The 17117-nt window shown below is 45.6% G+C and overlaps 1 protein-coding gene across 3 annotated transcripts in view; it reads right to left on the minus strand.

Moving 5' to 3' along the window:
• The window catches only part of PPP1R13B (protein phosphatase 1 regulatory subunit 13B), a 63412-nt gene that overhangs the window by 25310 nt on the left and 20985 nt on the right, over positions 1-17117 (minus strand). For all 3 annotated transcript variants that reach the window (XM_073638625.1, XM_073638624.1, XM_073638626.1), the window contains exons 3-4: positions 13760-13879; positions 11753-11814 (exon numbers count right to left, since the gene is read on the minus strand). In XM_073638625.1, coding sequence (XP_073494726.1) covers positions 11753-11814; positions 13760-13879 — 182 coding nt within the window. The remainder of the gene's footprint in view (positions 1-11752; positions 11815-13759; positions 13880-17117) is intronic.

Genomic DNA, 17117 nt, shown 5'->3' on the forward strand with positions numbered 1-17117 from the left:
GGTGATGAATCTTTAAGACACCTCCTGTATGGAGAACCTAGTCGCAGGCATTGCTCAGGTGTGATTTTGGCAGATTCTTCCACACACTCTTCACATCCTGAAGCTCCCGTGGGCTCCTTCTATGGACTCTGAGCTTTATTTCCTTCTATACATTTTTCTATTGGATTCAGGTCCGGTGATCGGCTCGGCCATTCTAGCAGCTTTATTTTTTTCTCCAATTGAGAGTTTTCTTGGCTGTTTGTTTGGGATCAGTGTCTTGCTGAAATGTCCACCCTTCTTCATCCTGGTAGATTTTTATCAAGAATGTCTTGTTACATTTGCCGATTCATCATTCCTTCAATTACATGAAGTTTGCCAGTGCTGTATGCTGAAAAACACCCCCACACCATGATGTTACCACCTCCAAACATCACTGTTGGTATGGTGTTTTTGGGGTGATATGCAGTGCCTTCTGGCCCCCAAAACAGGATGTGTATCATGGCATCCAAAGAGTTCAATTTTGGTCTCATCTGAGCAGACTATATTCTCCCAGTATTTCACAGGCTTGTCTAAATGTTGTTGAGCAAACTGTAAATACGCTTGCACGTGCTTTATGTTCGGCAATGGAGTCTTGCGTGGTGAGCGTGCATACGGGCCATGGAGGTTGCGTGGTGAGTGCATTACTTATAGTTTTCTTTGAAACAATTGTACCTGCTGATTCATGGTCTTTCTGTAGCTCTCCACAGGTTGTCCTTGTCTCTTGGGACAACTCTTCTGATAATTCTTTTCACTACTCTGTCTGAAATCTTGCAGGGAGCACCTGGTCGTGGCCAGGTTATGGTGAAATTATGTTCTTTCCACTTCCGGATTATGGCCCCAACAGTGATCACTGAAACCTTCAGTAGTTTAGAAATTCTTATGTGACCAATGCCATCAATATGTTTTGCAACAATAAGGTTGTGAAGGTCTTGAGACAGCTCACTGGTTTTACCCATCATAAGAAGTTTCTTGTGCGGCACCTTGGTAATAAGACACGTTTTTAAAGGCGATCTGTTGAACCAGCTGATATTTTTCACTAAGTGGCAGGATTGCTTTTTTAATTACTGATAGATTTCAACTCTTATGACTTTCCAGGGCTTTTTGCGCCCCTCCTTCATGTGTTCCAAACTTTTTCTCTGTGTCATTTCTCATTGTTACATATAACTTATGGACATCTATGGTGATTTCTTTGCCTGTGTAGATTAGATGGGTTGTTACAGACATCTGGTGAGAATTTCAGGTCAATAGCACCTTTAGAAATCTATTTATTTAGAAAATTGGTGACATGTTCAATACTAATTTCACCCGCTGTATATTACAAAGTTGCTTATTTTCAAGTGTACTATTGGTAAGAAACAAATCAATAAATAAAATGATGGTTACCCTTTAATACTTTATGGGTCAGTAAAGAATGATGCCCTTAAAATCTATGGATGTAATTAACTGCCTGAAGCGCGTGCCAGGAAATTAATTTGCAGCGCTGGGTGACTGCACCAGCAATCATCGCTGGCTGCAAAGCAATTTATTATATAAGTAGCCAATACAGTACGGAAATCAGATAGGTGCCAAGCTGACGCACCCATGAATCCAGAAACTATGTATCAAAAGGGCCCAACCCTTCAAGACCTAATAACAATATAAACCATGTGGTGTACGCAGCCGTGTACTAAACCTGCAGCCACACAGCAAGCTGCCTAATGCCCTGGATTGCAGACACTGCCCTGAGATGCCAGTTTTAGGGAAAGTCCACCAGTGTATAGCAGCTGTATTTTCTGCTCTGTACTACAGCACAACTGTGGTTCTTGTGACCCGGACTAACTGTCATAGGCATACAGACCACTGCTGGTCCCAGACCTTCATACGCCAGAATGGAAAGACGCTAAACACGACGCCATATAATGCTACGTTTCTTCCGCAACAGATGCTCCAGGGACAATGCCGGCATGTATTTATGGGCAAAATCATCTGCTAGCTGGGGGTGCGCGACATATTGAAAGGAGTTGTTTCGGATGAGACATAACAGTAGATAAAACCCCATTAAGGGTTATCGCTAGTCTGTATTATGCCTGCTGGTCCCAGACTCACTGGAACATACAAAGTCTGTTACTTCTGGTCCATAATACAGCTCCTACACCTAGTAATGGGAAGTTAACCTGAGGATATAGCGGCCATTACGTCTGGTCCGTATTACAGCTGTTGGTTTCAGTATGGGAAGGCTCGCTGGAGCATATAGCAGTCATTACTTTTGGTCTCCGTATGGGAAGGCTCACTGGAGCATATAGAAGTCATTACTTTTGGTCCCAGTATGGGAAGGCTCACTGGAGCATATAGCAGTCATTACTTTTGGTTTCAGTATGGGAAGGCTCGCTGGAGCATATAGCAGTCATTACTTTTGGTCTCAGTATGGGAAGGCTCGCTGGAGCATATAGCAGTCATTACTTTTGGTCTCCGTATGGGAAGGCTCACTGGAGCATATAGAAGTCATTACTTTTGGTCCCAGTATGGGAAGGCTCGCTGGAGCATATAGAAGTCATTACTTTTGGTCCCAGTATGGGAAGGCTCGCTGGAGCATATAGAAGTCATTACTTTTGGTCCCAGTATGGGAAGGCTCACTGGAGCATATAGAAGTCATTACTTTTGGTCTCAGTATGGGAAGGCTCACTGGAGCATATAGAAGTCATTACTTTTGGTCTCAGTATGAGAAGGCTCGCTGAAGCATATAGCAGTCATTACTTTTGGTCCCAGTATGGGAAGGCTCGCTGGAGCATATAGCAGTCAATACTTTTGGTCCCAGTATGGGAAGGCTCGCTGGAGCATATAGCAGTCAATACTTTTGGTACCAGTATGGGAAGGCTCGCTGGAGCATATAGCAGTCATTACTTTTGGTCTCAGTATGGGAAGGCTCGCTGGAGCATATAGAAGTCATTACTTTTGGTCCCAGTATGGGAAGGCTCGCTGGAGCATATAGCAGTCATTACTTTTGGTCCCAGTATGGGAAGGCTCGCTGGAGCATATAGAAGTCATTACTTTTGGTCCCAGTATGGGAAGGCTCGCTGGAGCATATAGCAGTCAATACTTTTGGTCTCAGTATGGGAAGGCTCACTGGAGCATATAGAAGTCATTACTTTTGGTCCCAGTATGGGAAGGCTCGCTGGAGTATATAGCAGTCAATACTTTTGGTCCCAGTATGGGAAGGCTCGCTGGAGCATATAGCAGTCATTACTTTTGGTCCCAGTATGGGAAGGCTCGCTGGAGCATATAGAAGTCATTACTTTTGGTCCCAGTATGGGAAGGCTCGCTGGAGCATATAGCAGTCAATACTTTTGGTCCCAGTATGGGAAGGCTCGCTGGAGCATATAGCAGTCATTACTTTTGGTCCCAGTATGGGAAGGCTCGCTGGAGTATATAGCAGTCATTACTTTTGGTCCCAGTATGGGAAGGCTCGCTGGAGCATATAGAAGTCATTACTTTTGGTCCCAGTATGGGAAGGCTCGCTGGAGCATATAGCAGTCATTACTTTTGGTCTCAGTATGGGAAGGCTCGCTGGAGCATATAGAAGTCATTACTTTTGGTCCCAGTATGGGAAGGCTCACTGGAGCATATAGCAGTCAATACTTTTGGTCCCAGTATGGGAAGGCTCACTGGAGAATATAGCGTCTGTTACTTCTGGTCCCTATTACAGCTGTTCGTCCAAGTATGGGAAAATTTGCCTGAGCATACAGCAGCCATTACTTAAAGTCTGCGTTACATTAGAATCAAGAGACTTTTAGTCGGACGAGGACTTAGGGACGTTACTTCTGATCTACGCTACATAAGCAACTCCTGGATGGAACCAACATCATGATATACAGCTATGATACTGATAGTCCGGGTCACGACCCAGAAGTAACAGCTACTTTACGAACAAAATGCCTGCTTTAGTGGCTCTCCGTTCTGGATTATAAGTGGGGTTCAAAGTGGGGAAACTCCTTATTATATCCCTCCTATGCTCTAATAGTGCATATGGACAGTTTTTGCCTGGATGGGATGACCCCTTTATAAGGCAGGGTGTATACTATTATACTCCGGCCATGCGGCCATTGAGAAAGATATTCATCATTGCTGGGTAATATAATGGTCATCTCCAGAAAGATCTCGAAATACAGTGACATCCGGGATGGCGGCGGTCAGTGATGGCGTGGGCCGCCGCTGTTGACACAGGGAGTAATATGCTGAATGCTGCATTCTTCTGCTGCTGACAGAGTTAAAAGCTTATTAACACTCCATGGCGGTGTGAGGGAGGTCAGGAGAATGACCCAGAAGCCCGGCCAGGAGATCTCCTCATATACCAGGCACGTGGGCAGGGATTTTCGGATTACGTGCTTTCAGAAACTGATGCAAATGTTACGGGTTACTGTGAATCATGGGGTCACTCGGTTATTCATACCGGCAGGTCATCATTCAGCCAATACGGTATTACTCCATAGCGCGGACCGGCTTCATCACCAACGTCTAATCTAGAGGTGCAGAACGTTTCATCCTTATGTGTAGATACATAATCTGTGTCTCACATTACAAATAGTGGAGTGCAAGTTTTTAATAAGTTAAAGGAATTTTAAAAAACAGAAAAAAAATGGCGCCTTTTGTCTTCGCAATATCACTACATAAATGGAGCTGGGCTGTAATACCAGCCAGACGTAACTCACAAGAAAGGTGCCGTTTCTGTGAAAAAGCAGCCATGTCTTCCTAATATCAGACAATCCCTTTAAATCCCGCCCCTTGGACTTGCTCCTCAATGCTCAGAGTCCTGAGGGTAGTCTCTCCTGCTAGCAAACAGCAATTGTCCATCTCCTGTAAGAGAGCGTATTTAATGGAAGGCACCGTGCACGGATAAGGAGGCAACTCTCTGGACTCACTAGCCTGACAAGAGAGGACGTGTTACTCACCCTCTCCTGGGTCCAGCGCCGGGCACCACTACGTCCTTCTCCTTTGGCCAGCTCTCTCTCTTCCTTGGGGCCATTGCCATCTAATACCCACCTCTGATGTCAAGCTCATAGGTCACCTCAGATAGCTGGCATCCACACCGCTACCATGGACTGCGGGTCTGCTCTAAGACTCTCTAACAAAATCAGCTCTGCCTTGGACCTTGTGACAAACCCAGCTCAGTTACATAACTAGTCAAGTCTTCTACACTGCGGCACAGATCTGTCTTGGACTTTGAGACATACCCAGCCTTACCACACTATTGGACCAACTCTGCGACAAAACTAGCTCTGCTATATTTCTGACTCAACTCTGCCGCACTGCTGTGACAACTCTGGTACTTCGCTGTGTAACTCTGATCTATAATTATGCAAATCTGCCCTGGTTCTTCAATGCTGAGTTAATTCTGCTACGTCGCCAGATAAACCTCCTCTGCCACTCAGCTCTGCTTCATCGGTCCTTTACTCCTGCAGGAAGTACAACACTGTAACACCCGGTGCCTTAATCTTAACTCTGATGCATCGGATCTTGTGATTCCCATTTTCTCCTCCTGTTGCCAGTCTGTCTCCATTGCTTTAGGTGTTTATCCGGATCTCGCTGCTGCACCAACATCATCGGTCCGTGCTGCATAAAAACTGCTCATCTAGACCAAGGGCTTCGGAGATCCATCTCACAAGGTGAGACGTAACAGTCCGGAGCCAGAAACATTCGTTTGTGCACTACTCATTAGTAGTACAACAACAGATTATCCTGGGTAAATGTTTATTACCGTATATTTTTGTAGTAAACCACCCAAGAGGATAAAAACATTTACTCAAAAGAAGAGAGAACTGTTCCAACAAGGCAGAAAAATGTAATTTAAGCCCCGAGCTTCACGAGACATTATTTCACACTAAAAAGTGTTTGCGGGGCAGACGAGAAATTAAAGGTTATGTTCAAGTGTTTTCATCCTCTTGCCTGGAAGAAGCCGGAGATGGAGGAAGAAATCTGAGAAGGGGATTAATGTACGGACACAGGTTCTCAGAGTAAAGGTGCATCTACTACATGGTCCTTCTCTTCTAGAAACCAAGGATGGGAATGGATCTCCAAAATGGGGGGGGAAAAAAGGAAAACCTTGCCTGTTTCTTCTCCCCTCCTTGGTAGAAACTAATCCTGATGTAAGGAAGCATCATACATGTATACGGTATAAAAGATGGGAGTGTAGGGTCTCTGTGTGTAAAAAGCTTCAGCAACAGATGCATAAAAAGCAGTAAAATTCTGTAATATAATATTCAATGTAATAGAATATTATATATTATTTTTAATATATTTTTCCCTGTTTGCTTTTACTAAGACCGAAACAATAATACAAGTAGATGAAGCTACTTCATCAGGGAACGTTCCTGAAAAACAGGATTCATAAGTGCCCCAAAAGGAGACCAAAAGTTGGACCTTTTTTTGTGTCAATGTCCAACTTTTCAGCCAGAAGCCGCTGGAAAGTTACATGTATTGGACTCCTACGAAGTGTGAAGCTAGCCCGACTCCGACCAGTGAATGAGGAAACGGGGCTATGCTGTGCATCTTCCTGATATTGTTACATTGTCTACCAAAGTGACACGGTTGGTTCCTCTGGAACGAGATAAGATGGTATAATATGGGCTTCAAAATCTTCAAACTAAAAGTTACCCCCGGATTTTAGTGCAAAAGAACAAATGATGCAGTTAAATAGTCTATGAGCATCCATAACAGTAATAAGAATATGGGCTTGTTTGCTTCAAGATTATCACAAATGGGAAAATAGTTAAAAAAATCGTAGAATAGAGCTTGTAATTAAGAGACAATGAAATATCCACGGCTCCGGGTACACTGCCCCACAAAGCAGACCCATCCAAAAACACGCAGCGTAGTCAGCCGGCTTTCCATCATTACCACTGTTGTATGCCGCTATATACTGTCCGAAGAACGGTACGAAGACCAGGCAATGTATAGCAGTTTATCACACAGACTGATACTATAATACTGTACAATAGGACATCATTAATACAAAATGGATCATGGGGATGCTTTCTAAGGTGCTGAGAGAGAACCTTAAGGATCCCTGGTTTATCAAAGGGATAAATAAGTGACAGGAGAGATATGGGGGAGCGACCAGAGGGAGAGGGCGAGAAAGCGACCAGAGGGAGAGGGCGGGAAAGCGACCAGAGGGAGAGGGCGGGAAAGCGACCAGAGGGAGAGGGCGGGAAAGCGACCAGAGGGAGAGGGCGAGAAAGCGACCAGAGGGAGAGGGCGAGAAAGCGACCAGAGGGAGAGGGCGAGAAAGCGACCAGAGGGAGAGGGCGAGAAAGCGACCAGAGGGAGAGGGCGAGAAATAGACCAGAGGGAGAGGGCGAGAAAGCGACCAGAGGGAGAGGGCGGGAAAGCGACCAGAGGGAGAGGGAAAGGGATAGCAAAATATAGAAGATAGATTGAGTTTACATAAAGTAGACAGCTATTAAATACAGAAGATCGATACAAAATAGATACAAGAGAGAGAAAGCGAAAGAAGATAGACATGAGATAAATACAAGCGATACAAGACAGATACAAAATACATAGGGGAGAGATTTAAGATCTATAGATACGAAACAGATACAAGAGACAGCTATAAAAGAAGATATACAGTATATTAAACAAGGCTGAACACGGTCTCTCTATGACAGCGGCACATATAAGATACACAATGAAATCTACAAAGCTTAGGCGTAATGTAGACGCTGCTCTACCGACTGGAGGCAGAAGAGACCTCACACACAGCACAATACATCTACGACTAACCCCAGAAACAGAATGTATACGGCACGGAGCCTCCTGTTACCGTTGTGACGCTCCCCCATGTGACGGTGTAGGAGGACACTTTGATCTTGCTGAATTCTCCATCAGAGGTGATCTCCTGAACGCTCTCCAAGTGGGTCAGCTCCATGACAGGTTTTATTTTAAGCAATCGTCAAAGGAGGTTTTGAAAAAAGCAAAACTAAATCAAACCATGTGGAGCAGGAAGGAAGAAATAACCACAGCATAGAAATATTCCTCCGTGCTCCAGAGCTGAACTCCAGGAAAAGTAAATTGTAATTTCACACTGTGGTGGCGTCCGGCCCATCGGCGCGCGGCTTTATCAATATGAAAAGCTGTCCTTGTGCATGGATCAGCAATCCGTGAATGGAAAAGACTAGTGGATTTTGCCAGCAGTCAGACACCTAATCAAGGCAAGATCAAGCTAGCTGTCAGCTCCCATCAGCGTCATGTCCTGAACAGTCTGTACTTGCTGCGCGAGGTCTGCATGCAGCACATCACATCCCCACCCACCCGCATCCCCTCATCTCTGCTGTGCGGGCACCTTCCTTTTATACAGTATTTGAATTTATCCAGGGAGAGATTTGAACAAAATGAATTTTCGTCACGTACAAATAGTCTCCGGAGACAGGGAACTCTGTGCACTCAGTAATCGAGAACACGGCTGATCAAGAGGGGACGATAATTTAACACAATAAGGAACCGGAACTTCCATGACACTCGCGCTACGTAAGTGCAGAATACCGGCCACAGCTAGTTATGGAGTGTTCTGGATCTAAATCACTTTAAATATTACTTTAGAGGGCAGAACTATGGGTAATTTTCTAATAGAGGGCAAGGCGAGCGCAGAGGGCAAGGCGAGCGCAGAGGGCAAGGCGAGCGCAGAGGGCAAGGCGAGCGCAGAGGGCAAGGCGAGCGCAGAGGGCAAGGCGAGCGCAGAGGGCAAGGCGAGCGCAGAGGGCAAGGCGAGCGCAGAGGGCAAGGCGAGCGCAGAGGGCAAGGCGAGCGCAGAGGGCAAGGCGAGCGCAGAGGGCAAGGCGAGCGCAGGTCACAAATGACAGTTCCTTTTTAAATAAGGAGAGAGTGGCACAATATGTCAAATGACTAAATAATATATATTCTATTATGGCTCCCAAAGCTAAAGACCTCTACACATCACATATGCCACAATGGCACAGGCACCAGCCACCCCCTCATATTTTGGATTCCTAGATCCCATTTTCAGAGGCAATAATTTTATATTTACAATTTGTTTTCTTTGCTGGCACTTGTTTATCCGCCTAAATGATATGACCTCGCACTAGAATTATAGTTTCAAGCCATAAATAAAACACATGCACAGCTTAACAGAGGCGGCAGAGCCCCGAACAAAGGGAATCAGTGTGTTCTTGTGCGGCGGGCACCGACATGTATTGTTTTAATTACCTGTCTGCAAAATATCATGGTGCAATGCCACGTCAGATCGGCAGCTGCACAGTACGAAAAGTACACGACTTGCAGGAAAAGTTACTTTCTATCCCTGAGCAAGAAGTTATGTAACTTATTAATTCATCTTTAATTTCCTTCCGGCATTGATTTGGTAATTCAAGCAGTGTTGCTGCCAAAGTAAACTCGAAATATACACACGACTGCCGTGCCTGCATCTCAGTAAGTGTGAAACCAAAGGACGACGTCTCCAGCCTGTGCACAATTGCATATATGTAGACAAACAGGTCCACAGGCATAGCATGGTCCAACCGGCATCTGCCGGGCTAATTATAATATATATATTCCCGAACAAGTGGTGGTCAAATCAGAGAATATACAGGCGCTTCTCACTAAATTAGAATATCATCAAAAAGTTAATTTATTTCAGTTCTTCAATACAAAAAGTGAAACTCATATTATATAGAGTCATTACAGAGTGATCTAGTTCAAGTGTTTATTTCTGATAATGTTGATGATTATGGCTTACAGCCAATGAAAACACAAAAGTCATTATCTCAGTAAATTAGAATACTTAACAAAAAAAACACCGGCAAAGGCTTCCTAAGCATTTAAAAAGGTCCCTTAGTCTGTTTCAGTAGGCTCCACAATCATGCGGAAGACTGATGACTTGACAGATGTCCAGAAGGCAGTCATTGACACACTCTACAAGGTCCCAGAGTCTGGAGGAAGAGTGGAGAGGCCACAATCCAAGCTGCTGGAGGTCTAGTGTGAAGTTTCCACAATCAGTGATGGTTTGGGGGGCCATGTCTTCTGCTAGTGTAGGTCCACTGTGTTTTATCAAGACCAAAGTCAGAGCAGCCGTCTACCAGGACATTTTAGAGCACTTCATGCTTCCCTCCGCTGACAAGCTTTTTGGAGATGGAAATGTCATTCTCCAGCAGGACTTGGCCCCTGTCCGCACTGCCAAAAGTACCAATACCTGGTTTACACACAACAGTATCACTGTGCTTGATTGGCAGCAAACTCGCCTGATCTTAACCCCATAGAAAATCTATTATAGAGAATCTATGGGGTATTGTCAAGAGGAAGATGAGACACCAGACCCAACAATGCAGACGAGCTGAAGGCTGCTATCAAAGCAACCTGGGCTCCATAACCCCTCAGCAGGGCCACAGGCTGATCCCTCCATGCCACATTGCCGCATTGATGCAGGAATTGATGCAAAAGGAGCCTGACCAAGTATTGAGGGCATTTACTGAACATACATTTCAGTAGGACATTTCAGATTTTAAAATAATTTTTCAAGCTGTTGTTATAAAGTATTCTAATTTACTGAGATAATGACTTTTGTGTTTTCATTGGCTGTAAGCCATAATCATCAACATTAACAGGAATAAACACTTGAAATAGATCACTCTGTGTGTAATGACTCTATATAATAGATCACTCTGTGTGTAATGACTCTATATAATATAGGAGTTTCACTTTTTGTATTGAAGAACTGAAATAAATTAACTTTTTGATGATATTCTAATTTACTGAGAAGCACTTATATACAAGAACCATAATAAATGCAAAGTCTAACAGGAGACTGCTGGGAAAGGCACAAACTAATATAAAGTCCTAAGCCATTATATAAAGAAACGTGCAGGCACATAAAAGCCACCTAAACAGTCAAAACCATAAAACATCAATAGACAATATAAGGAGGCTACAATGTCCAGCAGCCTCAGGAGGACGAGGTGTGCTGGGACTTATAGTACTTAACTACAGGACAGCCATGAGTTGGAGAAAATTACTAAGCTATGTCCACGTATGAAGTCCATTAAGAGGGGATCCCAACTTAGACCTTGATGGCACATCCACAGGATATGCCCTAAATGTCACATAGGTGGGATTTAAGTCTATCTCCAGAGAGGGGGTCCCCCCCAACACTGTCTACCCCAAGCTGGCGGCTGCTGCCTTTTGTTTTGAGATGGTGAATGGAGCAAAGTGCCGGCAGAACAGAGGTTAAAAAAACCTCACATTCTGAAGACAGGTGAGGTTCATGAAATCTCCTTGGTGTTTGAAGGCTAATGATTCCTCCATGGTCAAAAAATACAAAGTCTACACACTCCACTTATTCAGGTCTTAGTGAAGCTTTAGGAGCTGTGATGGTGGTAGTATCGACCCTCAACCCAACTTTGGAGGGAAAAAAAAGTAGCAGTAAAGAATAATAGGAGCAATAAAACCACTGAGGTCTGACATTCTTGGAAGTCGTCTAGTTGGTGATCGGAAGATCCTTGACCAAACCGAGATCTTAACTTGGAGGACACACGACCCAACGTTGAGCTTTCTCTCATTCTGGAAGTATCAGAAGATAATATGTAGACAAGGTAAAGAAGATGGCGACCAAGAAAAAGACGGACGGATGCAAACCCGAGAGCTGAGGACAATGAGAGAAGGCAGAACACCACGGTGGAACTATAGGCATGTAATGATCCCAGGCAGAGGCCCCACCATCTAGCCCAATGGTTTAAGATATAACAGGTCTTACCCCATTTTCAAGACGCTTCTCTCCAGTCAGTCCGTTCCTCTGATTTGGAGCCTGACGAGCGGCTAAAAAAGAGAAGAAATAAAAACAGAGGAGTTATGAAAAAGAGAAAAAAGTTTTTTTTTTGTTTTTTTTTTTTAAAGCAACATGTGAAAGTAAAGAATTATAAATAAGCTATAAGGTGGAATTGTAGAAAAAAAATAACATTTTCTTAACCATGTAAAGGAATATGACAAATGAATAAGAATAGAAATCCATAAGCGAATATTTTCTTCCACTGCCAGCGAGGGATCGCCTTCCCCCCAAGATCTATTGTTCTCATAGTTGTATAAGAATGTTAGTTTTTTATGGACATTTTCTTCCTTTTAACCAAAATAGGTCAAGTATATTTTTACAGCAGCTCTGGCTCCAGATCCCACATGAAGCCATAGAATTAGGGTCAATGTTAAAACTCTGGTTTTCTGACGGTGCCAGGTATAGGTCCCAGTCCAACAAAACGAATGACACCTGTCTTGTAGTAATCCGATGTGCCAGCGCTGAGAAATCAAGCTTTGAAGCCATATGCAAATTAGCCTGAAAGTGCACTGGCACGCCCCAATGCACTTGGAAATTAGTCTGGAAGTGCATAGGGGGTGTGTTGGTGCACTTTCAATCTAATTTGCATATGTCTTCTGAGCTTGATTTCTCAGTGCTGGCACATGCGATTACAAGACAGGTGTCATTTTTCTTGTCTTTCTACGCTCTATGCAGCCATACCACCAGTTTTACTAGAACAATCGACTAAGACAGGTTCCCTATTAAGAACAAATGTGTATTTTCCGAGGCAGAAACCTAGTGCTGATCCTTGGATAGTTTGCATTTCTGCAGACACTCAGCCCTGGAGATTAAAGCTCACTTTTGGGTAGTAAGTATTTCTGCACTGATTTATTCTGGCACCAAAAATCAGCACCGAAAATTGACAACTCACCAAAGCAGGAAATGAAACAGTGCGGAGGGTGTCGTCAATCCTCTATGCTGAATACATCGCGGATTGTACTTTTATACAATTCCAAGAATGAAATCTGAGCCCAATCCGCAGCTTTTGCTGCAAAAATATGCAACACTTGAACATAACCCAACGATGCAAAGGGTTAAATCTGCAGCAAATCCGCAAGTATCAGCATGTCGCGCTTGCAGATTTTGCCAAGGATCAGCATTAGTTTTGCAGCAAAATCCGAAGAGCATATGCTGTGAGCAAACGCACCGCCACATGCATACAGCCGCCGCGAGCTCCCGGCACACCGCTTGCACGTTATTGCCATTTAATGCAGTGGTTAAATTCCATTTCACATGTTTATTTGGAGTTTACGCAAGAAAGTGATTCAGCGGCCAAATCTAACAAGAAGCCAGTACAAAGATACTCTTCCTGCCGCAGCTCCATGTACATCACAAGTCCTAACGGTGGCACCGGTACATAGTGACCTGCAGGGCTCTGCTATACATCAAGTGTTAAAGTGTCATAATGATAAAAGTGTGCTGGCAGCCTGCCAGGAGAGCGGATATAACAAAGGCTTACATTCCTGCTCGGGGCCATGATGACGCGCGTGGCGCTACTACTTTTACTGACGGGGGAGACTTTCGTTTTCCAGGAAGCAACAACATAAATGCGCCATTCATCACAAAACCAGTCTATAAAATAACAAGCAGGGCACCAAGAGAAGAAGCGTGCCAGGAAGATGTATAATACATCCGTACGGTCACCGATGCGACTGATGTCCAGGAGGAGTGCGGTATTGCAGCTCATTCCCAATCAAGAGTCTTAGCTGCAATGCAGGACATGGCCATAGACAAAAGGTGGCGCTGTTTTTTGGGGGGGTTTTTTTTGGTCCAACTTGACCACAGGTGTGCACTTCCGATATTTGAGATCTTAGACAGGAGTTGTTGGTAGCGGTATACTGTGCACCATGGCGCCCCCTAGTACAGGTTTAATAGGAAGTTTTTCAGTGCTCCTTCATGATATATATTGCTTACCCTGTTCATTGCTTTCCGACGGGAAATCCTCATGACGTAGGAAGAACTTCACCTCCTCCTTTCGGGGACCCCATTTCTGCAAGTGCTCGAACATCAGGTGATCAAAAGGCAAAGGTCGTTCTTAAAAAAAAAAAAAAAAAAATTGCAATAGATATAATAATTGCAAAGATACAGAAATAAAATATTTTTTACCTTCAGAATCATTGCAAATTTCCTAACTGGACCACAAAAGTGGACGGTTTGCATAGATGCAAGTTTTTATATTATAAAGGATTAATTGTGAAAAGAAGGGACAGAGGCAGCCAATCATAGGAGTGAGGGCCCTGAGCACAACAGCTCCATAGACACATATGAGGCAGTGGAGTTCGGGTCAGGAAACCAGTGACCAGTCCATAATGGGCCCCAAAACGGGCCATGAATTGTGAATGTATGAAGCAGCCCAAAAATCCAGACATTAATTTCTGAAATGGAATCAGCCTGGCTAAACCGATGCTTAAAACAGTAGTTGTTGGAAAATAATCTGATTGTCTGGGGTAGTGCATCCCAGTGAGATGGTGCAGCATGAGAAAAGTTTTGGAGACCTCAGTACGAGGTTCTGATTATGGCAAATATTGGTCTTGGATCAATGGCAAAATGGAGAGCACTGGTAAGGTGGTATAGATGTTGAGCTGTAGGGCAGTGCAGCACTGGGTAGAGGGTGGAAGAGAGATGTGGAGATGTTGAGCAGTGCAGTACTGTGGAGAGGACGGGTAGGGTGGTAGAAAGATGAGGAGATGACTGGTAGAGTGGTAGAAAGATGAGGAGGAGATATCAAGTAGGGTGGTAGAAAGATGAGGAGATGTAGGGTGGTGCAGCACTGTGGGGAGGACTGGTACGGTGGTAGACAGATGATGAGCTGTGGGGCGGTGCAGCACTGTGGAGAGGACTGGTAGGGTGGTAGAAAGATGAGGAAGATATGTAGGGCGCTACAGTACTGTGCAGAGAACTGGTAGGGTGGTAGACAGATGAGGAGGAAATGTAGGGTGGTGCAGCACTGTGGGGAGGACTGGTAGGGTGGTAGATAGATGAGGAGCTGTGGGGCGGTGCAGCACTGTGGAGAGGACTGGTAGGGGGTAGAAAGATGAGGAAGATATGTAGGGCGCTACAGCACTGTGCAGAGAACTGGTAGGGTGGTAGACAGATGAGGAGGAAATGTAGGGTGGTGCAGCACTGTGGAGAAGATGGGTTGGGTGGTAGATGAGGAGGAGATTTAGTGCGGTGCAACACTGTGGAGAGGACAGGTAGGGTTGTACATAGATGAGGAGATGTAGGGCAGTGCAGCACGGTGGAGAGGACAGTTAGGGTGTAGAAAGATGAGGAGGAGATGTAGGGCAGTACAGCACTGTTGAGAGGACGGTTTGGGTGGTAGACAGATGAGGAGATGTAGGGCGGTGCAGCAGTGTGGAGAGGACGGGTAGGGTGGTAGACAGATGAAGAGATGTAGGGCGGTGCAGCACTGTAGAGAGGATGGGTAGGGTGGTAGACAGATGAAGAGATGTAGGGCGGTGCAGCACTGTAGAGAGGATGGGTAGGGTGGTAGACAGATGAGGAGCTATGGGGCGGTGCAGCAGTGTGGAGAGGACGGGTAGGGTGGTAGACAGATGAGGAGGAGATGTAGGGCAGTGCAGCAGCGTGGAGAGGACGGGTGGGGTCGTAGATGAGGAGGAGGAAATGTAGGGCGGTGCAGCATTGTGGAGAGGACAGGTAGGGTGGTAGACAGATGAGGAGATGTAGGGCGGTGCAGCACTGTGGAAAGGACGGGTTGGGTGGTAGACAGATGAGGAGATGTAGGGCCGTGCAGCAGCGTGGGGAGGACGAGTAGGGTCGTAGATGAGGAGGAGGAGATGTAGGGCGGTGCAGCATTGTGGAGAGGACGGGTAGGGTGGTAGATGAGGAGATGTAAGGCGGTGCAGCAGTGTGGAGAGGACAGGTAGGGTGGTAGAAGAGGAGGAGATGTAGGGCGGTGCAGCACTGTGGAAAGGACGGGTAGGGTAGTAGATGAGGAGGAGATGTAAGGCGGTGCAGCAGTGTGGAGAGGACGGGTAGGGTGGTAGAAGAGGAGGAGATGTAGGGCGGTGCAGCACTGTGGAAAGGACAGGTAGGGTGGTAGATGAGGAGGACATGTAAGGCAGTGCAGCAGTGTGGAGAGGACGGGTAGGGTGGTAGATGAGGAGATGTAGGGCGGTGCAGCACTGTGGAAAGGACAGGTAGGGTGGTAGATAAGGAGAAGATGTAAGGCGGTGCAGCAGTGTGGAGAGGACGGGTAGGGTGGTAGGTGAGGAGATGTAGGGCAGTGCAGCACTGTGGAGAGAACGGGTAGGATGGTAGGTGAGGAGATGTAGGGCGGTGCAGCACTGTGGAAAGGACGGGTAGGGTGGTAGAAGAGGAGGAGATGTAGGGCAGTGCAGCACTGTGGAGAGAACGGGTAGGGTGGTAGATGAGGAGGAGATGTAGGGCGGTGCAGCACTGTGGAAAGGACGGGTAGGGTGGTAGATGAGGAGGAGATGTAGGGCGGTGCAGCACTGTGGAGAGAACGGGTAGGGTGGTAGATGAGGAGGAGATGTAGGGCGGTGCAGCACTGTGGAAAGGACGGGTAGGGTGGTAGATGAGGAGGAGATGTAGGGCGGTGCAGCACTGTGGAGAGCTTTGTGGCTGAGGGTGACATGTCTATATTGTATTCTACAGTAGAAGAGCCACCAGTGTGGTGATGGGCACAGGGTAGTCGTGGGGTAATACTTAGACTCAGCGGTGAGCCTGGTTCATGTTTTCTTCTACCTTAGTTTCCTTGTAAAGCCATGATGGGAAACGTCAAGCAGGTTTTATTTTCAGTTGCTGCACAGAATATAGGAGACATTGCAGGACGAATAATCAAACAATTCTTCCCCATTTTGCTGGTACAAAGTGGTATAAGTCGGAGGAGGAACACTGGAAACAGGGACGTCTCTTCCGGTAAGTTTACAGCATTAATGAAATGTAAAAACCCAAGTCCTGTATAAACTCCGTGTCTTTGGTGACCTTGACTGTCTCCGCTTATCACAAACATTAACAGCTGTCTGGCCGCGATGAGCTGCAGAGCCTCGAACCATATTTATTATGTTCAAAAACCATTACCAGAATGAGTCATCAGGACGGTGAAGAGGGGGAAGAAAAATCCTCAAAAATACATGAGTCAACCCGGCTGCGTTTCTGATTTTGTAAAGGTTCTGTCAGGAAGCGGCTCGAGCGCTCTGAAGAGATGGGCGCGCTAATGCATTTCAGCAGCAAACATCTGGAAGCCGAAGCCCCCAGCGCTGACCGACTCTAAAAAACATTAAATGCC

The sequence above is a fragment of the Phyllobates terribilis genome, unplaced genomic scaffold (genome assembly GCF_046119375.1).
Source record: "Phyllobates terribilis strain yellow unplaced genomic scaffold, ASM4611937v1 Scaffold_7__3_contigs__length_470593459, whole genome shotgun sequence".
Taxonomy (NCBI): Eukaryota; Metazoa; Chordata; class Amphibia; order Anura; family Dendrobatidae; genus Phyllobates; species Phyllobates terribilis.